Below are 22,270 nucleotides of genomic sequence, written 5' to 3'. Positions count from 1 at the left end.
CCGGACAAGAGCCGACGGGAGTTTCGGTTCCGGCTGGACAAGAGCCGATCAGAGTTTTGGTTCCAGCTGGACAAGAGCCGACGGGAGTTTCGGTTCCAGCTGGGCAAGAGCCGATAAGATATTCGGTCTCGGCCGGACAAGAGCCGACGGGAGTTTCGGTTCCGGCCGGACAAAAGCCAGTAGATGATTCTAAGTCTTATGACAGCCACACTTTTATTACGTGCCCTGGTGGTGTTATGAATCAAGAATCGACTTGGTTGCTGCCAAGCTGGCCGCCCGACGCAGGGTAAGAGGCCTGCCAATGGCGGTTGGAAATATGGCGGGTGTTGCCGCCAGAAAGTCATTGAAAATATTCAAACCACACATATCTAATCTACAACATAAACTATTTATGTGAAAATGATCTTTAAAGAAAAAATATTACAAGTTATATATTAGGCTTGTGAAGGGAACCAAAATGGGTTCTGTAAAGAATAAGTATTCATTATTCAACTAATTTTATTGTTCATACCTAAGCACAAAAATTCTACAAAACTGTTTAGACTTTTAAAGCAGATTTTTAAAAGATTTTGTTTCTTTAAGTATGATTTTGAAAAGCAAAAGTTTGTGTGTATTAAATACCAAATGATTTGCAGATTTAAATTGAGAAAAATAGATTTTTACAAATTATTTTTCTAGTTTTTTTATGGTTCACGTTTACTTAAAAAATGTTATTTCTCAGATTCTCATATGAAATAATGCATTAAAGTAAAGAAAACAACATGGAATATTATTATGATAATGTTTAAAATATTCCTCATTATTATTTTAAAAGATTATCGCAAAAAATCAAGATATTTGTTTAAATTTGTAAGCAAATCAAAGATTTTCTTTCATTCCGGAGGCAGAGATTCTTAACAATTCATGTACAAAAGTTTTTTTTTGTTCACTCCGGGAGCTGGGATTCCTATTAATCCACGTGTAAAGATTTTTTTCATTCCGAGAGCAGAGATTCGTAGTAATATACGTACCTAGCGATTTCGGACAATTTTAAACCTTGAGAAAATACTTTTAGCAATTATTTTCCTAGGTACATATATTTTCGTTCATGTTTAAGCATTTATAATAATGAACACGATGTATGATATTATTAAAATATTGATTATTATTTTATATAAATATCACAGAATTAATTTAAGATAACTATGCATATTTTAAATTAACTCTACCTTCATTTTTATCGCATATATTAAAATACTGCTTCAATAGTATTTTTTGTAAAAAGAAATTAACCATTTCTTAAGATTTGTAAGTAACGCAAATTTTCATACAATTTCGTTTAAATTTTCAAATCGATGCAAGATTTTTTTTCATTTGAAATGCAAACTTAAGTTTTTTATACGTTTACGTAAGTTTTTTCAATGATTTTATCCTTGTTGGATTGAAACTTAATATGATAAGAAATTAACAAATGAGAGTTTTACATCATTTAAATATTTCTTTAAGATTTATTACAATCACATAAATAATTTAATGTCACATGCATATTAAATTTATTACTATTTACCTTTGAACTGATGTACCTAAAGAAAAATGCAAATTTTTTTTCGCCTTGAATTAAGTAGATTCTTTGAATATCGTAGAATTAAGCTTAATAAGACCGCTCTACGGTGTATCTTAGCTCTGTTTCCTCGGCCAGACATACCGCAGAACGGCAAAACTAAAGCATAAGATAATTTATTTAATTTCGATTGCTTTGATTGATGATTTTAAAAGTTTCTTTGAATTATTTCATGATTCTTTTTATTTGTTTGAATTAAACATCACTAATTATGTTTGTTCAGTTGATGTAGCCCTGCGCCAGAAATCCTGTTAGAAATTATGCAGTATCAAAGATGTGATGGAAAGTCATAACGTCCGACAGGATAGCTGGAACATGGCAATTATTAATATTTGATGGATTTGTTAGTTTGTATCTTGAGGGATTCATTCTAACTGAGGCCCCAAATTGCCTTAATTATGACTGTTTGAATACGTATAAGTTGCTTTCTTTTCAAAACAGAGAGAAATTGCAAACTCAGCATTTAGAGAAGTTCTTTTCTTATATTGAGCTTTTGTTTTATTTTGGTAATTTAATTTGCATATTTCAATTGCAATTTTATTTTACGCAATTTTGATTCACGAAGATTTAAAATTATGAAATTTTAATTTTCCGATGTTTGATGATTTTACAGTCATATTTATTTAGATTTAAGTATCTATTTTATTAAAACATGTTTAGATTTAAGGATCTTACCTATCTTATCTGAAAAATGTTTAGATGTAAGCACGAGTATTTTTCCGCTGGAGAAAAATTCTAATTATTGAGAAGTTTTTTATGCAATTTTACTTTTCTTTTCTAGCAAAAAGATTTAGTAGAAAAAAAATGTCATTATTTAATCTTTCTTTCTTTTGATGAAAAAAGTTTGAGTTGATTATTTAATTATTGATGCGATTTTTAGTATAAAAATCACTTACCTATTTTATTATGTAGGTGCCTAATTGAAGTTTAGGTACTATTGATTATTAATTCATGTATTCGCAATTACATGGTCTGTAATTCTAATTTTATTGAGATTATGAGGCCATGATATAATGAGATGTGTGAGTGGTAAATGTGCAATTCATGTATATTGAATGCTTTTCCCATTCCTTATTCCTATCCTTATGTGGTAGTGGAGTCGGTTTGAGTTATTGTGGTGTTCGTAAGTTACCATAATTAATTTCAGGCCTGATGGCCATGACATTTTAAACTCTTGTGGTTTATGTGTTGTGAGAATGTGATTTTGTGGACACTGTCTGCACGCATATTGCAAAGATGAGGTATTGTGTTCGATTCCCAGTGAATAGACGGGTGTGTTTCGGTATGTATTTCTTGTATTCCCTGGCAAGTTCGAACCCATTAATCCCTGTTTCCTTACACCAAATTTCCTAGAGAATGAGTGTGTTACGCGGCATTCCTAACTATCTCCGCGCGGCGCATGGCTTGTAAACAGACAAAAGAAACGCGCACTTTTCCTTTGATTAGTCCCACGTGAGGAGCTAAGTGAATAAAAATAATGTATTGCTTTAATATACATGTGCTCTGATGTGTGGAATATCTCAAATAAGCCTTCCTGCTTAGTTTGACATCATATGTGACTCACTGTTTTCATGGTAATAAATACACATTTGTAAACTTCACATGTTGGTCATTCGGAGGGCTTGAGATTAAGATTTCGAGAACGGCTAGGCAAAGCGTTCCGAAACAAGGGAATTTTCACAAAATTTTTCAGCCGCCTATCTTAAATAGAAGCCGAGAAAATCACGTTTCCCCCCACTTTGATTCAGATAAACAAAAGGCAATTTGGTTTATCATCGCATGGGTTGCATATTAATTTACCCCTGCTTTTTAATCAAATAAATTTTGTACCTGATGGACGGAGTGTTGACATTTTGCATCAGGGCGGTCAGAACCCCTCCTTGTCAGCTGATTTTCATGGAATAATAGATGCAGGAACATGGCAAAGGATAGGCCCCAAGTTTCTATAAAAAAATAAATGGATGTCTTCTTAGCCCTCTAAATTTGAATAAAAATTAAAATTCGTAATTAAGGCTATAATTCTTATTTGTTAATGTCTGCCAAATAATTCTTGATGTAAACAAAGTATTTAATTATTTTCAAGACCTTCATTTGATCAAGTACTTTGTTTACATCAAGGAACATTCTTTACTATATTTCCATGTCAGAATATATGTTACTAACCATCAGATACAGCCACAATAGGAGTAATAAGCTCACAAGCTGTACAATATTTCCACATCATGAGGGCATCACTCTCCTCCCCCATTATAGGTGCTTCTAGTTTCTTAACAAAATAAAAAAATCTGTTTCGATGTGCTTTTTAAAAAATCTTGTAAAAAAGAAGTTATATCATTGGTTGGAAAGTTATGACAATTAGGTTAGGAACCAACTAATCAAAATTCAATAAAAGTAACTCCCAAAAACGAAAGCAATGAATAAGATAAAGTGTTTATAAAACTTTGGGTACCTATCCAATTTAAAGTCAAATAACATTATAACCCCTACCTCAGTAGGTACTTAAAATCCGTTGAAAAATAAATAAGATAGTCAAGTCATATATCTACACAAAGTACACATACTTTGGCATCACATATTACCTAAAGCATACCTGCATATGAACCGAAACCGCACCTCCAGCATGGCAGAACCTGCGGGTATGCTCCAGGATAGGGGTGCTGCACTGCTGGTTGGGACACAGATATTCAGTATTGAAACAGAAGCTCTCCAGAAATCCACCAAGCGCAATGTCGTAGTTCCCATACAGACCCATGTTAACCACCCACGGCTCAACACAGAAGTTGGGTGCAACATTAGATTGCGCTAAATAAAAAATTGCTTCAAATCAGTCCGACCGCTAACTTAAACTACTTGATCAGGAAGTACTTTGACAATCTTTATTTTTTTTCAAATAGCAAAGAGAAACCCTGAATCACAGGCATAAACGGATAAAGAAGGTGAAAGGGTTATACATTAATTTTACCACCATTGTCCTCTCCATACCGGTTCTATTTGCAAGAATGATCCTCGCAGACAGACCGACGAACATTTATATAATTATAAAGTAATTATCCAACTAACAAAAACAAACTATGTATAGTTGCTACCCCTAGATTCATTGAAACTAAAAGGATAAAAACGTCTAAGGTCGTTTCATAGGTTGTGCAGTATACCTGAATAACTTGAGAAGAGGACAGGTAGGACTTCACAGTGATCTTTGGGCAGGATCACATTCACCTTTCTTCCTGGTTGACGCGGGGTCGACGTTCGTACATCATTTAATCTAAAAACTTGCACCATTAGGAATTGTTCAAATATATCTGTTCTTAGATGAAGCAAGTAAAAGGCACGTTAATTAGAAACAAAATTAATTGAAAGAAAAATAAATATAATCTAAGCTATTATCAGAAGTCAATTAAACTACAACGGGAAAACGTAGGGTAAGGGGGGGGAAGTTTCGGTAAGGGGCTATTCTCGGTAATTTCGACCTACCTTCAATAAATGACCCTTTTCTCCATGTTCCTTTCAAATGAAAGAAAAAAACATAAAAGCAAATTTGTTCCTTATTAAATTGCCTACAAAAAAGTATAAAATGAATTTTTGGTGAGATGAATATTAAGGGTACTTATTGGGTCTCAAAGTCGAACGAAAAATTTTTTTTTTCCAAAAATTTTTTAGTAGGTGTGTAAAGATCGACCTACACAAAAATTGGTAAGACCTAGAGCTGATCTGAAAAACTTTTTGAACTAGAAATTGCCCGCTTTTCCCAAATCCAAAAATGACCAAAGTTGGCGCCGGGGGAAAAATCGGTAATTTCAAAAGAAATTAAAATTCAACTTTTAAGGTCATGTTTTCATGTTTTCTTTTGTCAAATCTATTATTCCATATGGACCTTTTAAGAATTAGGCCTAAAAATGAATAGAACAGATAAAAAACAAAAAGAAAATTAATTTTATTTTTTGAATCAAAATTTTGCGAGGAAAAAATCAAAATTTCTGGTCCTTTGAAAAAAAAATATTTTTGACATAGGAGGAATAGTCCGATCTTTATGAATTTTTTTGTGGTTAATCCCAATCACCTATACTAATTATGATTTTTTACGCTTGTTTGGTCGTTTGGCCTTTTTTCATCGATTTTTTTAAGGTTAAAATGTAGTCAAGATTTTTTGCAAAGATGACACTTTTGCTTCAAATTCAATTTTTGAGGTCAATTTTTAATCGATTTTCATGTTTTTTGGGTTAAATCTATAGTTCAATGTGAGCTTTTTTAGGATCAGGCCTAAAAAGTAATAAAATACGTTTTTTTCTTATATTAATTTTAAGTTTTTAAAAAAAAAAATTTCGAAAAAAAAATTCGAAAATTCGCGTCTTTCAAAAAAATTCATTTTTAACATAGAAGGAATAGTCCGATCATTATGAAACTTTTTGTGGATAATCCCTATAACCTATACTAATTATGATTATTTATGTTCGACTGGCCGTTTGGCCGTTTTTCATCGATTTTTTTTAGGTTGAAAAAAATTACCGATATTTCCCCCGGTGGTGGGGAAATATCGGTAACTTTTTTGCGGTCAATTTCGGCCAACTTCTAAAAGTCCTAGGATAATGTCCTTTTAGGACCTGATAGTCCTTTACGTAAGCTTTCTACTGGTCTTGGTTTCATTTGAAAATATTAATATTTACCCCATTTTTTTTCAAAAAAACCGAAATTTCCCCCCCCTTACCCTATACATGACATGTTTACAACCAACAAACAGAAAAGTAATGTATTCTTAGCAATACTGTTTTATGATGTAATGTGGACAATGATATAACCTTGCTGACATAAAAGCAACATTTTACTTATTGTCAAAAAGTGTTTTTGACAAAAACGCACTCATAGTATTTTTGCTAGTTGTAAAAGTAGAAAGACAAAAGTGAAAGGTTTATTTTACCTCCATCCAGCAGATCTAAAGAGTGCCAGCGCATCTTGAACCTGAGTCTCACTCGCCTGACGGAGCATCCGTTCCTTGACAAATTTGTCTGTCCACGGGTGAAGTACCTTGCCAGCTGTGCCCACCACCTTTCCAGAAAAATATAAGTAAATTGTCTAAAAATAGGAAGATGAAAGAACAGAAATGTGCCATGGAAATGCAAGTCTCAAAAGGATTAACCAAAATAGGAACTTCAACCCAGTTCTTTCTCCCTAGATAATGTTAAAAACAAAATTAAAATTAAGTATTAATGTCTGTTTGTATTACCTAGAATCTACAAAACGTTAAGGTCTAATGGTATACCTATATTTTTCAGGAAGTTTAGCATTAGTTCTGGGAAGGTTTTTATTAAAGGGGAATGGCCAAAAAGGAATGAAAATATGAATTAATACGAAAATGTTTCTTTCAGGTGCAATAAAATTGAAAATGGACCATTTATTTAATCATTCTTGCCTTTTGGTTATTCACTGCTCGTCCAACGACGTCTGCGCCAAGTTTTGAGGGACTATTAAGTTGAGTCTTTTCCAGCTCTTGAACAGCATCACTACCCTCGACTATGTCACTTTCTGATGACTCGGTTGAGAAAGGAATTTTGATGAAGGGCGATATGGATAATCTCTCTGGCATTTCTTCGATCTGGTAAAAAAAATCTATTTTAAATTAGTAAGAATCATCCATTAAACAGTATTAGATGAAACCTGATGCTTTTCAAAATGAAAAAAATTAGTGTCCTTTCGTTTACTTGAAGAGCCAAAAACAGCACACAGAAAGACACAAATATCCTGTAACTTTTTAAGACTTAACAAAAGCTTACCTTTCCAAGCTTTATCTTATTGATCCATCCATACTCGTTTAGAATAAATCCTTTCTCAAATTTCCAGTTGTACTTTAGAAGCAACAGACGCTTTAGGATTGCTTTCATTCGAGCAAGAATTCTCCTGTCTTCTCCCTATCAATTATGAAATTTCTTGTCATCAAATAGAAGAACAAAGTTTCTTTCCTCTTTACTACAATTCTTAAAATTACCGGTCAAACGCAAAACAATAGTCAAACGAACACTTGGTAAGAGAACCATGACTGGATTTAAAATTGTGAGTGATACGTCAACTAACTTGTCATAAGTAAGGTTAGGCAATGATTAGGATAGACCTGCAGGCAGAGTTTCGGATCCGGATCCGCAAAAAAATGCGGATCCGGATCCTTGGACTCAAAAAAATGCGGGAAAAATGGAAAAATCTACCTAAATTTATATAAAATCTAAGACATTCTCCTGATGAGAGCCAATCTTTAAGGTTTAGGTTCAGACTTGAAAATTAAAAGTATTTTTGACTTCAAATTAAAGAATAAATTTTTTTTGAAAAATTTGGTGATTTTATTTTTATTGTCAAGGATCCGGATCCGGATCCGCACTGACCAAATTTTGAGGATCCGGATCCGCATACAACTAATGCGGATCCGAAACTCTGCCTGCAGGGATTGAACCTCCTAAGGAAAGGGCCCCAGAGGTTTAAAGCCTTAAAAGGCGGTCAAGAATAGGCTTGAGTATAAGCATCTAATTTTTAATATAATGCATAACGTAGGTGTTTAACTTTTGAGAAAAATATTTTCATTTAAAAACAAGACTGATCATGACTTGTAGAGTTGCAACGCTACTATATAGATAGTTTATACCTGTAATATAACAGTTCCTCCAAGATACTTTGGACATCCATCAAACACTAACAAACTTTTCCTTAAAATTGAAACTTTTATGTTGATGTTATTAGATCAATGAGGATCCAAAATCATCACACAACTGTTTCTATTACCTACTGTAATTTAACTCAAAGTCGAGCATAGGACATCCTTCCCCTGATTATGAAATAAGTTGAAAAGAAGGGGGTTTGTTATTTTTATTTGTTTGTTTTTTACTTTAAGAATTAGGTTTCATTATGTATTGTACATGTGTAAATAAGCCTTCCCCCCTCCGCAAGGTTTCGGCATAAGAAAAATCAGTGCATGACAGATTCTGATGAAAATCACCCTGCAGAAAATCAACCATGCAGGAATTTATAGCCCTACATGATCTAACAGATTCATAAGAACATTTTTCTATAAATTTATTTTGAACTAATGAAATTATGGATGCCTAATACTAATAGGGATTGGAGACAAATCAAACAATATCAAAATTACCTTTCTGACCCTACTCCTGAGCTCTCAACATAGAAAGACCCACAAGATCCAAGAGTTGGAGCCTTCAGCATAGAATCAATAGAAGAGATTATCTTCGACCCTGTAAATCTTTCCAATCTCTCTAAAACTCTGAATAATAATATCTGTAATAGGTCAAGTCTATTACTCATAAATTGAACAAAAACAGAATTTGGTATCATTTAATTTAGGGTTGGCAATCCGGATCCGGAATCCGCCCAATGTTTGGCCAATTTTGGAATCCGGATCCGGAATCTGATTTTTAATAGCGGATTCCGGATTCTTATTTGGTAGGCTAAAATTAGCGTCTTAATTTTTTTCTTTCAACTCCTCCTCTTTGAAGGCAAAGATTTTCATCATTATATATAATATCTTTTAAAATCTGGTTCGATTCTCGGAAGTGAATTGTAGAGATTGAGAACACCAAGAACATTGATTTTTAGGACATATGTAGCACTTAATTTAAAAAAAATAAAAATCCTTTTAAAATATTGCTAGAATCCGGAATCCGAATCCACCAAAAATAAGAATCTGGAATCCGCAAGGAATCCGCCAGTTCTTTTTACGGATACTTTAAGAATCCGGAATCCGAATCCGGCCCAAAAATTCGACGGATTGCCTTCACTAATTTAATTTATTAATTCATTAGGTATATTTTTGAGTTTTTGTAGTTATAGAGTAGCAGGGCTGCTATCAAGTTGGTTAAAAGTACCTGTGTTTAACATTAAGAGCAAGGGTAACACCTTCCTTCAGAAATATGTCCTGAGCCAACCTGTTTACATGTATTAAATTATTCTATGAATCAAAAGCATCTTTTATTAGGTATTATGTTTTCCCTTTGTATGTTAACTTTCTTCATATTTTCTTTTGTATATTTGTGTAATTTATATGTAGATCTAAACTTAAGTTTACCTATATTTTTCCAAGCAAAAGCCAATAAATCTTAAAAGTAGAGGGGCATGATATTGTGTTAGTTTGATTGATTAGCTTTAGTTTCTTAGGATTTGGACCTAAGTAGTCATTTAGTAGGTTGCTAAACTTAGTTGATGCTAATTGGGTTGCTCAAAGAAAAAACTTAATACATTCCTTGAAACAGTTTTCTCTACCAGAACAAGATTTGGTTTGGATTGAAGAAGTTTTAGAGTTACATTCTTTATATACTCTTCTTCCTAAAACAATGAATATTATGTCCATAAGCAGCGCAGCGAGCATAGAATTTAAAATACATCAGCTGACATCAAATGTTTTCCTGTTTAAATCCTATTTGTTAATGACTACTATACCTACTGAAGTAACTTTATTCTACGAAGATAAAAAATTTGTTAAGAAAATATCACTATTATTAGCTTTAATTCAGACAATGATAAAACACCTAAATTTAATTTTAGACAAAAGTTTTATAACTGACTATTTTTTCAGAGAGAGAGGGGACAATAGTCTGTTTATTACACTAGTCTCCAAAGTTTAATTATAACGTTTTCTTATTTGTTGGCTTTACACCTGGGAACTTTTACTGAATTTTGATTGGTTGGTTTATTAAGTTAAGTGTTCAAACGTTTCAACACCTAATTTCAATCTACAAAAGGGGTAATTTTGTGGGTCATCATTGGAGATGTACATCAATTTATCGGCCATTGTCTTATCCCTTTAGATTCCTGCATTTTTTACTGTATTTTGGACTTAAACAACGCGTTTGACTCTCAGTCATACCCTCCAGCTCCGTCTATCAATATTATTATAAAGCATCTGACATTGCAACATTAAGTAACTAACCTGCATCGTAAGAGTATCAAGGTTTGTAAGTTTACTCTCCTCCCGCTGGAAGACAATACTGTTAGCCACCAAAGCTATGCGGGGCTTCAACAGTTGACGGGCCATCTCCTAAAGAAACAAGGATGACAACATTCATATGAAGTGTAAAATAGAGCTAAATTTTTACTCATTGGAAAACCAAGAAGAGACAAACAATATAGTTGGTATAGAAAGACAGTTATAAAGTCATGGGAATCTTCACAAGATATTTTAGCATATATTATAGTCAGGAATAAGGTACAGTCAACAAGCGAAATTAATCTAATGTAATTCATGGGGGGAAGGTAAAAATGTCGTCAATTTTACTATGTGTTGACCCCTAACGACAGCTGAAAATCCGTATATGTTTCGTAATTTTTTTTCTCGAATTAATTTCGTTGTTGGTATAAGCTGTATTATAGTAGATTGCATGTTTATAAGTCTAGTGGATCATTATAATAATTTCCAGAAGTCTATCTCAATTTGCATCCTTTTAACTCATTCTACCGTTTACTGAAAGATGGCTTGACTAAAACAGACAATCAAGATTATTGTGCACGGCCTTTGATCCATAAACAAACCTGGCATGGTGAAATCTTACCTTATGTGCCAGTTGTAAAGTGAAAAACCTCTCCAGGTATTATCCTGCTATCTCTGGGATGTCCTCCTTACCTTATGTGCCAGTTGTAGAGTGAAAACTTCTCCAGGTATTATCCTGCTATCTGTGGGATGTCCTCCTTACCTTATGTGCCAGTTGTAGAGTGAAAACCTCTCAAGGTATTATCCTGCTATCTGTGGGATGTCCTCCTTACCTTATGTGCCAGTTGTAGAGTGAAAACCTCTCCAGGTATTATCCTGCTATCTGTGGGATGTCCTCCTTACCTTATGTGCCAGTTGTAGAGTAAAAACTTCTCCAGGTATTATCCTGCTATCTGTTGGATGTCCTCCTGGCACACATTTTATCTAAATAAATTGTTCCATTAGAAAGATTTCATTTAAAATTGTAGATCTTAGTAAGTTCTTCTCTTTAGTCTAAAGAACTGGTTCCCAAAACACATGCTCTTATTAGTTGATATAAAATTCTGGATACTTCAAATCTTTTTTGGTAGGTTCAAACAAGAAGTTTTTCTACCAATAATATATTTATTGTAAAAGAGTTAATTCTGCTTATCATTATTGGGGAAGTACATTATTTTATCTCCATTGTCTTATGCCTTAAGTTCCCTGTGAGAACTAAATTTCTTTGTCAAAAATGATTTATTTTTTAATATGCAGTTTTCTACTAGGTAACAAATATCTATTTTACTTAATAATAAGACTAAATATTTTGAAATACCTTAACATAATGTCGTATATCCATTTCATCCAAGTTTTTAACATCTGGGACTACGGTCTTAACCAATTCATCTAAAACAAGGATGACAACATACATAAAAGCGAAGCTCTGAAATGGAAGGACAAATTAACATGAACACTTGAAGAGTGTCTGGACTGAATATCAATGCATAAGGCAATACAAATTTGTAAGTAAATTTGTTGCAAAACTGATTAAATAAATCAACATTGTATATCAGTTTACCTCCAATTTTGATGAGTATCTGTCTCCACTCACTAGAAACTTGATTTCCCTCAATTAGATTATCCAAATAATCTTTCTCATGTTCTCTAATTTCATTATCATACATTTTAGAAAATATCCTTTTATTTATACAATAGTTTGTTCTTATAAACCGATTATGTTGTTCATTTGGTTAATTGATATAGTTTTAATCTATTTTATTTAAAAAAAATTCTGACTCTTCCCTCACATATAGAGCCCTTAGATGCACAGCCGCTAATTCTTATAAAAAGGTAACCATATGTCTGTGAGTCTTTCTGCGTGTACCGAAAGATCTCTAATCATTGGACCGATATGGTCCTCCTTTACAGAGAAGATTCTCATATTTCCTGGGAAGATTAATTACTGTTTGGGTTAGAGTATCTCCAACCTCCCAAAAGATTTTTAAAATTAACAGTTTATGATTTTATGAAGTAACTGAATTTGCATTAAAAAACGATGTACAAACGAACATAAAGAACAGACAGACAGTAGAGTCTGAGAAGATCATACAATAGTTAGGCTGTTTTCTGAAAGAATGTATGCATGCCTGTAAATTTCATCAAGTGCAGATCTATCAGCAGGTGCAGTTTTACCCACCAAGCCAAAATTTTCCCTTAGATCACTAATGTCTACCTAGAAAAAACAAGAAATACGTCTATAACCACAAACCAAGAATAGTTATTTATTGCATCGTATTATAGAATTAGACAGCTGGTATTCATTTTATGATTATCAATTTAATATTCGTGGAAAATTGTCTGTAATGAAATGCAATACGTGATTTTTCAGTATGACTGAGGAGCTGATATAAAACGGTTTCGAAGCTATACTAAAAAGATCTTTACAATTTAGATGTAGTTGTAAAACTTACTTATTTTTATTGACTTTCAATAATCCTTAAGTACCTACTCTTCTTATTTCACTTTTAGGTGTGATGGTACAGACTCCAAGAAATAAAAACCTACCTGTAAATTTTGTCTGACAATATCATTAGACGACTTTTGTTGCCTATAGATGGGTGGCAGTCCCTCCCCGAGGCCTCCGCCACCCCCACTTCTGTGGCGGTCTTTCAGCGCTCCGGGGGCTGAGGTCCGCTTCTCATGGGAGGGCAGGAGGTCCCCTAGGTCCTGCAGCCAGAGAGGCTCCTGAAGATCCTGTTCTGTACCGTTAAGGTCAACTTGTGTGTCTGGTACATCCTCTCTCAGAGTTAAATGCCTAAATTAAAAATAAATAATCGTATATATGCTAGTTGTATAGAAGGTAATTTGTCCACTTTAAAAACTTACCATTGCTCTCATTCATATATATAAATGAATCACATAACACTTTTCCAATTTGAATTTTCAAAATAAACTTGTTAATAAACTCTACGGGCCCAATTCCCTATAGGGTATTATTCCTTTATGGTTCTCCCTTTCCCAACTTTAAAAAAACCTGAAATAGTGATAAAAAAATACAATGAAAATTAAAAGTAATGACCAGTTTTCTATAGATAAAATATTCTTTCTTATTAAGGCAACAAGAACTCACCTCTCACAAGGTTGATAAAGATCTGTTCCATCAACGAACACTGGCTGACCGGATATAGATGACATAAATCCAGCGGTCAACAGAGCCTGACCGATGGCTACAGCCTGGGCACGTGATGTATGGATGTCCTACATATTAAAGGTTACATTAAAAGGAACTGATAAGCAACAAACTAGTTATGTATTTATACGTGCATCTCTATCAATATTGACAAGGGTTATTTAGGCTGAAAGGCCAAGATGAACAATCCTTTTACTTGACCTATTATAACACAGTGCAGGAAAAAATTCGACCATATAATTGGCTTAAAAGTGTATACATTTTGTTACGAGAAAACTCTTAATTTCATCTACCTTTCTAATAAGACCCAATAACTTACACTTGAATTTATTGATTTTTTTGTAAAAAAGTTTTTCAATGGAAAATTATAGTATCCAAGTTGCACGGATTATTGTGGGATGGGAGACCAGTTACGTGCACGCCGTCCATCCTGCACCGTGCATCAATGATCCTAGGAGCTACACCAGAAGAGTCCTACTGTGCTGGAAAGGTCCTAGGGTAGATGCCAGACTGAATTCTGGTCACTTCCCCCAGTTCAGGGGGTTTGGGTGGGGCTAACAATCCTTCCCTAGAAAAAACCTGCTCACGTTCAATCTGCACAAAGTAAAGACCAATAATTTTGGGCTCGGGAACGAAGTAGAGGTTGGAAACAACAATATGATGTTTGGCTGGGAAACCGCTAAAGGACCAGTCAGGCGGATGATTCTGAATTCCCGCAGACCAGCAAAAATTTGCACCTGGAATGTTCGGACAATGTTTCAGTCAGGCCAGACAGAAAACATTTGCCGAGAAATGCTTAAAGCCAAGGTTGATATCCTGGCTATCACCGAATCAAGGTGGACAAATAATGGAGAGTTTAAACATCATTCTGGCTTGAAAATACTTTACTCAGGCCATATGAATGAGGATCTAGGACATAACCAAGGGGTGGCTCTTATGCTGACCAAGCAAGCAGAGCAGGCCATGATCAGTTGGCAACCCCATGGTCCAAGAATCATGGAGGCTTACTTCAAATCCTCAGATAAAAACATCAATCTGAGAATAATAGTAGCATATGCTCCTACAGAACAAGCAGATACAGAGGTCAAAAACGAATTTTATGACCAGCTTGACTTGTCATAAAGAAAAGGACCTGACCATGCTCCTAGGAGATTTCAATGCTCAAGTGGGGAGTAATAATGAGAATTTAGAAGAAGTTATGGGCAGATATGGCCTAGGCTTAAGTAATGGCAAGGATAATGACAATGGTGATAGACTTGTAAGTTTTTGTACTGAAAACAAACTTGTCATTGGTGGAACCATCTTTAAACACAAGAAGATTCATACTGCCACCTGGAGATCACCAGATCAAAGAACCTTTAATCAGATAGATCACATCTGTATATCTAGACGTTTTAAAGGTTCTCTCCTTGATGTCAGGGTTGAAAGAGGACCTGATGTTAATTCAGACCATTATCTTCTATCTTCTAAAGTTCGGCTTAGATTTAAAAAGCAGGACACAAAGCCTAACCCCAGGAAAAAGTATAACTTAACAACCCTTCAAAACTCTGAAAAGCTACAAGAGTTTAAGCTCACTCTAAAGAACAGATTTGAGTTGTTGACTCTTCAAGAGGATGATGGAGTTGAAGATATTTGGCAAGGTATCAAAAAAGTTTATAATGATACTAGCCAAGAAAAATTAGGTTTCAAAAAGGCTAACCAAAAGCCGTGGATCACTCAAAGATCCATTGATCTCATGGATCAAAGAAGAGAGGTAAGACAAAAGACACTCTCCAGAAACTCTCCAGAAGATAAAGACCTGTATAAGATGCTCAGCAGGGAAATCCAAAGAAGTGTCAGAATTGACAAAAAAGAACACTTGGAAAACCTTGCTATGCAAGCAGAAAATGCTGCTAATCAAAATAGAATGAAAGATGTCTATGAGATTACTAAGAGCATTGCAGGTAAAGTACACAAATCAGGATCACACATCAGGGACAAGGATGGTTCACTCCTTAAAACTGATGAAGATATTCTAAATAGATGGGCAGAGCACTTCACTGAACTGCTGAATCTTCCAGTTCCAGAGGAAGAAACTGAGATTCCACCCTCAGATGCACTTGACATTGCCTGTCGAGCGCCAAATCTATTGGAAATCAAGGAGGCCATTAAAAGATTGAAAAATAACAAGGCCGCTGGACCTGATAACATACCAGCTGAGGTCATAAAAGCAGACCTAGATACATCTGCTGAGGCATTCCTACCTCTGATCACAAAGATATGGAATGATGAGTTATGCCCAGAGGACTGGAAGAATGGACATATCTCAATACTAGCCAAAAAAGGAGACTTGACCCAATGTGGAAACTACAGAGGGATAATGCTCCTTTCAGTACCTGGCCGTATCCTTAGTAAGATTCTTCTTAATAGAATAAAGAAGAAGGTTAATGCAAAGCTAAGACCTAATCAGGCTGGATTTAGACCAAACCGTTCCACTATTGATCAGATAACCTCTCTAAGAATCATCATAGAGCAATCCAAGGAATGGAACTCTGAGCTTTTTGTAAACTTCATTGACTACAAAAAAACATTTGATTCTTTAGACAGAAGATCTCTCTGGAAAATCTGCCGACACTATGGCATTCCAGAAAAGATAATCAATATCATTAAAGCTATCTATCACAAAGGAGGTGGAAATGTAATGTATAAAGGTAAACTATCAACCTTTTTTGAGATTGTAACAGGCGTCAGACAAGGATGCCTTCTTTCTCCCTTCCTTTTCCTCCTTGCCATTGACTGGATCATGAAGAACTGTGAAAGTAATGATGGCATTCGCTGGGAGCTATTTGGCAATCCCAAATATTTAGGAGATCTGGACTTTGCTGATGATATCGCTTTGTTAACAAGCAATAGAAGTCAAATGCAAAGAAGGACTAACAGGATAGCTGAAACCTCCAAGAAAATTGGACTAGAAATAAATGTTCCTAAAACTAAAATACTCAGATTAAATGCAAATTCCCAAGAACCAATTACTATTGGAGACCAAATTCTTGAGGATGTAGATTGTTTTGAGTATCTTGGAAGTAAAATTGATGAAGCTGGAGGCACTTTAACAGATGTTAAAGCTAGAATTAACAAATCTAGGACAGCCTTTGCCAGCCTGAACAAAATTTGGAATTCCAACAACATCTCCATAAAGACCAAGTTAAGACTGTTCAAGTCAAATGTTCTCTCTGTTTTGCTGTATGGGGCTGAAACTTGGTTCCTAAACACAGCAGTGGTCTCCAAGCTACAGACATATGTCAATAAATGTCTAAGGAGAATCCACAAGATCTTTTGGCCTAATAAGATCACAAATGCTGAGCTTTTTGAGCGCAATGATATGTCAGACATTAAACTGACAATAAAACAGAGAAAATGGAGATGGCTGGGGCACACTCTAAGGAAAGGGCATGATGATATAACCAATCAAGCCTTGACTTGGAACCCCCACATAGGAAAGAGGAAACCAGGTAGACCAAAAACAACCTGGAGGAGGGAACTCTTAGGTGAACTGAAAGAAAAGAAAATTCCATCTTTCAGCAATGCCTCAAAACGTGCCCAAAAAAAGGAAGATTGGAGAACCATTGTGCATGGCCTACGTTCTGCCGAGAACTAAAAGGCAATGATGATGATGACGGATTATTGTGTCTTATCAAGGTTAATAATCTTTTTTTAGCTCATACTATTGTTGAAAATCATCACTATAAATGATAACTCCATAATCAATACAATCAAATATTTTATTATTTACCTGATAGATAAACCAATCAATCAGTTTGCATCCTTGAAATGTATCCTAAAATAAATTTATGTTTTAACAAGGATGACAAGATTAATCAAAGCGAAGCTTTATAAGAACAAAAATTTACAATAACAGAGCGAAAATACTTTTAATATTGAAGAAATCTCACAAAAATGTTGTGTTCAATCCAAGACACCCATTTAATTTAAATTAGCTAAACATAGTGATCAACAACACAATATATCAGATTTTAATATAAAATCCATGTTTTTTATGTAATACCTGATAAGTTCTAAAATAGTATCTATGTGTTTCTAGTGTGATACCCACGTCTGGATCTAAAATTCTTTCCCATAACCTCGCTAGTGCCGCAGGATCCTGAATTTATAAAATAAATGTTGTGCTTTACAAGTACTGCCTATCAAGCACTGAACCCCCTTTCCTTATTTATGAAATAAATTGAAAATAAGGCGCCAGGTTAATGATATTTTTTTCCTTAGGTGCCTTAAACCTGCGTAGCTAGCTACCCAGTACCTAAGTTAACCTAACCTGATCTAAAGTAATAAACAAAAACACCTTATTTATTACAAAATGAGATAGAGTTTTCTGTGCTCTACTTTGCACTCCAAGGAAAAAAAACAAGAATTTCTGTTCTTTCATCATATTGGGGTAAAAAGTTTCAAGTTAGCTTAAAGAATATTGTATAATTCAACCCTTAGCAATATACACTAAATGCACTGGTCTTTTACATAATATTCAATTAGAGGGATGAAGAGTGATGACACATAAAAAAAACAGATTAATAAGGTCCACAAGTTGCAGAGTGAAAGAAAACATTTTGAAAATCTTAGGCTTTAGTGAATTAGAATTTTCTCAACTATCATTCACGCAGGGACAAATAGTTAGAAATAGAGATAAAGAGTAGCAAAACTACTCAATAAAATAATTTCATTTTCAAGATTCTCACCTTTAGAGTAACCCTCTCATCCTCTCTAATCTCTTGTAAAGAAGATAGCTCTGCCCCGGTTGATCCATACAACTCTGCACTAGCACTCACTTTTCTACCAATTCTACAAAAGCAATTATATTAATATTAAGTGCAGCAATAATAAGCCAACATTTTGGATTGACAGTTTTAATTGGAAGAGTAAATTTAAAATAAACATATATTTGGCCAAGACTATGTAAAATAAAAGGAAGTTAAGTATTTTTACTTTAATTTAAAAAACTTTGATATATAAATGAAAAACGTATAGAACACTCCAAAATTTTTCAGTTTTAAAGACTGGACAGCTAAAAGTCCATCGTTTGAACTTATGGAGGATTAAATTCTTAATGTAATATTAATGATAGTTCTCAACATTTCTGTTGATAAGTTAGAAAATAGTAAAAACAAACAGTTGAAAGACGCATTAATCTTTTATTTCATTAAAATTTGATTTGAATATTGACCTAATATTAGGAGACTGAGATAGCTGCGCCGCTTCCTCGATTGATTGTCTTCTTGCATAGTTGTAGGATATGGGCATATTCTGGTCAACACCCCCAGCCGCTGCCTGCTAAGAAAAAACAATTGACATTATTTGCTTGTAACCCAATACTATAAAGCAGTGTTTCGGAGCCGGAGCCGGGAGGAGCAACATTTTTGGTGGAGCCGGAGCCGAATTTTTCGTTAAAAACGGCTCCGGCTCCAGATTAGCTAAAAATGATTTTTTAAAGTAATATTATAATTTGGCAACGGTCTATTTCCATATAATAAACTGAAAAAACTATTGTTAGTGTTACTTAACAAATAGACACACATCCTTCTACTTTTATATAGCTTTAATAGAATAAAAGCAAAATATCTTATATTATTTATTCTATTTTATCAAATTCAATAATGAACAAAAATTGATATATTAATTTTAAGGTAGGAGCCGGAGCCGGAACTGGAGCCGGAGCAGGAGCCGGAGCCGCATCAAAATTAAACGGCTCCGACACCCTGCTATAAAGTGTAAAAGAATCGATAAAAGAAAAGTAATGAAAATTTACAGGTGATCTTAAATGTAAGATAAGACATACGATATTTATTTCAGTAACAGTTTAAGCAGTACGTACAATAATACGACAGGATACGGCTTAGTACCTTAAGAGCTTTACAATAATTGGATGTATTGAATTAAATGAGTATCTAAGCCATGTAAAAATCCATAAATTTGGGTGTATGCATATCAAAGATGTTAGCATACAAGCCAAGGCCCTTATTAAATTGTTTTGAATTTTAGTTAAGAAAGTTACCTGCTCCACATAATTCTGGAAGAATCCATGACAAAATGTACACACCCTAAAATTAATATTAATAAAGATTTTTCAATAGGTATTTTGTGAATCTAGTTATGCATAATGCGTCTACGTTTCTGTGATTCCGAACAAATTATAGAATATGAACACTTTGATGAGCTGTAAATTTTTCAAAGTATGGTTTGTTTACATGATAGATTATTTAGTTCTTTTAGATCTCGCAATCTACAAGACAAATAAGCTTTTCTCCAAAGAATGTTTCATACTGTAACAATTTAACTAGTAAAACCCTGAGAAAAAAAAAAAAACATAATCTTTTGCTAAGAATTATAGAGACTATGTGCTGCAATACTTATCTACCTGAGACTGCCCGAGTATCCTATCTGTTTGCCAGGAATGTACTGACCACAGCACTTGCTACAAAACACTTGTCCACAAACACGACAATGGTGTCGCCGACGGAAAGAGGTAAACTGAAATTAGTTAAGTTGCAAGTATTTTTATTTAGCGCATTTTCTATTTAACATTTGTAATATCATATGGACTTTTTTACGGTTGACATTTTTTATCAAAACATTGAATTATAATTCTTAAGATGGGTATGTAAACCCGCGACTGTAGCGTAACACGCATCTAATCCACCCGTAATTGGGTAGATGATAATAAGATATGCTCGAATCTCGACCCAAACAGCGTCATAACTAAAGACGTTAAATTTTGTACCTATTTGCTATGTCATATGCTCGACATTAATAGTATCAGCAGGGTGATGTCTTGGCCAAAAAACAGGCACAATATCTTATGACATGCACAGTTAGGATTTACTAACAAAAATCGTGTATTCAAGGGTTTGGTTATTAGGTTAACTGCAATAGTTAGGATTTTAGTGCCTTGTGACCAACTTTAAAAGGTCTTTTTCTACTTTATTATCAACCGTTCCCAGAGCTTGGTATCAATAAGATGTTAAAAATATAACTTTTACATTCCGCTTTGATAATAATGGCTGCCATCCTTAGTCAAAGAAATTATATTTTAAATTTTACCTTAGACGTGCAATCATAACATTCTACTGATATGTCATCTGGCATCCAGTATTGTCTAAAATGGTTAATGCAACCATCTCGTAATCAATGTATAAATGGGACTTAATTCGAATTCTAAGTGCCATTTATACATTGATTACGAGATGGTTGCATTAAACCCCCTCCCCCCCTTATATCAAAATTTTATATTAGGAGGTTAGGTAGAGTTCCGAAGGGTTATTGCTTTCCGAACTTTTGTTCAATAATTTAAAGGAGTATAAAGATTATCTATGTATATTATGAAAAGCTTTATGGTGAACTGGGCGATAAGTTCGAATAACGGTCAAGAACCTTTTCAAATCAGATATATTCAGAAAGTTAAAAGCTAGATTTGATTGATATTTGTTTTGAGACACGGCAACATTTAATAAATAAACAATTTGGACATCCAGAAAAAGGTCGTGCAATCAAAAAGGGAGTCGTCTCTTGTAATTAATATAAATAATTCAATAGTAACACAGAATTTACTTTCATTTATAGCAATAAATTATGAAGGTAGACGGAAAAATTACACTGATACCAACGTTTTTTCATTCGTAGGCAAAAAAAAACTTTGCTATAATCAAATCTGTATTAGTTTATGTAAACTAACATTATCGATAGATTTCCACTAAAAAAATTAATTAAATGTTTATCGTCAATCCATAGGTAATCTAATATCTTAAATTCTCTAAAAAATTAAGAACCTTAAATTGTTTTGTTCTCCATTGCTGGAAATTAGACTTGTGAGCTTGGACAGGACATATTGGCTGCTCCGAGGCTCCATTACAAAATAGAGCTATTTAAAGGGATTGTTCTTCTGGAGGTTTCATCGAGTTTATGGTAAAAATTCGCATTAAAGCATGCTAACGTATCTTAGAAACAATACGTGCGTTTACATTGAGAAACAATATATAGATTAATTTGGGTACAGTTATTTAACTCTTGTCCCCTTCATTCTTTAACTGTAAAAGCTTCCATTTTAGGCTAAAAAATACTTTATGTGCTTGTAGTTAACTTATATATGACAAATTATGAACTCTTAAAAAATTTGAATATAAAGAATTCCTCTATCTAGAATTCTTTTCTAATAACTCTATTGGCTTTCCAAGTGTAGAATTTTCAGAGATTTAAGACTCCTAAAGAGATGTTATAGAATACATTAGTAGATTTTAATTAAATGCATAGGTAGGTAACAAAGTTGCAGTGAAAAATATTTTTAATATTCTTTAAATTAAAGAAAGGAAAATGAATAGAATTTATTTTAAAAAGAAACAATTCCTTTTTATCAATCTAACACACAATCCAAATTCATCTTTCAAATCTGAAAAAAATATTTGTTTTTAAATTTTAATCTGTTTTAAAGCATTATTTTTTTAACAAACTATAAAATTAACAGGATTTTATCAAAGTTTCAATGGAGATTTCACGACAAAGT

At 33.8% G+C, this 22,270-nt stretch overlaps 1 protein-coding gene across 3 annotated transcripts in view; it reads right to left on the bottom strand.

Moving 5' to 3' along the window:
* Window positions 1-22,158, bottom strand: part of fab1 (1-phosphatidylinositol 3-phosphate 5-kinase fab1) — a 33,945-nt gene extending 11,787 nt beyond the window's left edge. Inside the window, exons 1-28 of one of the 3 annotated variants that reach the window (XM_080164465.1) lie at window positions 22,116-22,158; window positions 21,540-21,633; window positions 20,815-20,869; window positions 20,132-20,244; window positions 19,769-19,814; window positions 18,941-19,047; window positions 18,456-18,558; window positions 17,771-17,866; window positions 17,498-17,542; window positions 13,666-13,793; window positions 13,101-13,350; window positions 12,683-12,768; window positions 12,115-12,200; window positions 11,872-11,942; window positions 11,445-11,498; window positions 11,278-11,304; window positions 10,518-10,625; window positions 9,833-9,913; window positions 9,457-9,518; window positions 8,727-8,855; window positions 8,223-8,283; window positions 7,366-7,500; window positions 7,005-7,187; window positions 6,513-6,640; window positions 4,753-4,862; window positions 4,191-4,402; window positions 3,764-3,866; window positions 3,431-3,543 (exon numbers count right to left, since the gene is read on the bottom strand). In XM_080164465.1, coding sequence (XP_080020591.1) covers window positions 3,431-3,543; window positions 3,764-3,866; window positions 4,191-4,402; window positions 4,753-4,862; window positions 6,513-6,640; window positions 7,005-7,187; window positions 7,366-7,500; window positions 8,223-8,283; window positions 8,727-8,855; window positions 9,457-9,518; window positions 9,833-9,913; window positions 10,518-10,625; window positions 11,278-11,304; window positions 11,445-11,498; window positions 11,872-11,942; window positions 12,115-12,200; window positions 12,683-12,768; window positions 13,101-13,350; window positions 13,666-13,793; window positions 17,498-17,542; window positions 17,771-17,866; window positions 18,456-18,558; window positions 18,941-19,047; window positions 19,769-19,814; window positions 20,132-20,244; window positions 20,815-20,869; window positions 21,540-21,619 — 2,772 coding nt within the window. In that variant the 5' untranslated portion in view covers window positions 21,620-21,633; window positions 22,116-22,158. Of the gene's footprint in view, window positions 1-3,430; window positions 3,544-3,763; window positions 3,867-4,190; window positions 4,403-4,752; window positions 4,863-6,512; window positions 6,641-7,004; window positions 7,188-7,365; window positions 7,501-8,222; window positions 8,284-8,726; window positions 8,856-9,456; window positions 9,519-9,832; window positions 9,914-10,517; window positions 10,626-11,277; window positions 11,305-11,417; window positions 11,499-11,871; window positions 11,943-12,114; window positions 12,201-12,682; window positions 12,769-13,100; window positions 13,351-13,665; window positions 13,794-17,497; window positions 17,543-17,770; window positions 17,867-18,455; window positions 18,559-18,940; window positions 19,048-19,768; window positions 19,815-20,131; window positions 20,245-20,814; window positions 20,870-21,539; window positions 21,634-22,115 lie in introns of all 3 variants that reach the window. The other 2 variants (XM_080164464.1, XM_080164466.1) reach the window with 2 other exon arrangements.
* Between the last annotated feature and the right edge of the window lie 112 nt (window positions 22,159-22,270).

This window comes from Acartia tonsa, chromosome 6 (genome assembly GCF_053477335.1).
Source record: "Acartia tonsa isolate MP-2025a chromosome 6, ASM5347733v1, whole genome shotgun sequence".
NCBI lineage: Eukaryota > Metazoa > Arthropoda > Copepoda > Calanoida > Acartiidae > Acartia > Acartia tonsa.
This window is presented reverse-complemented; position numbering and strand designations above follow the sequence as displayed.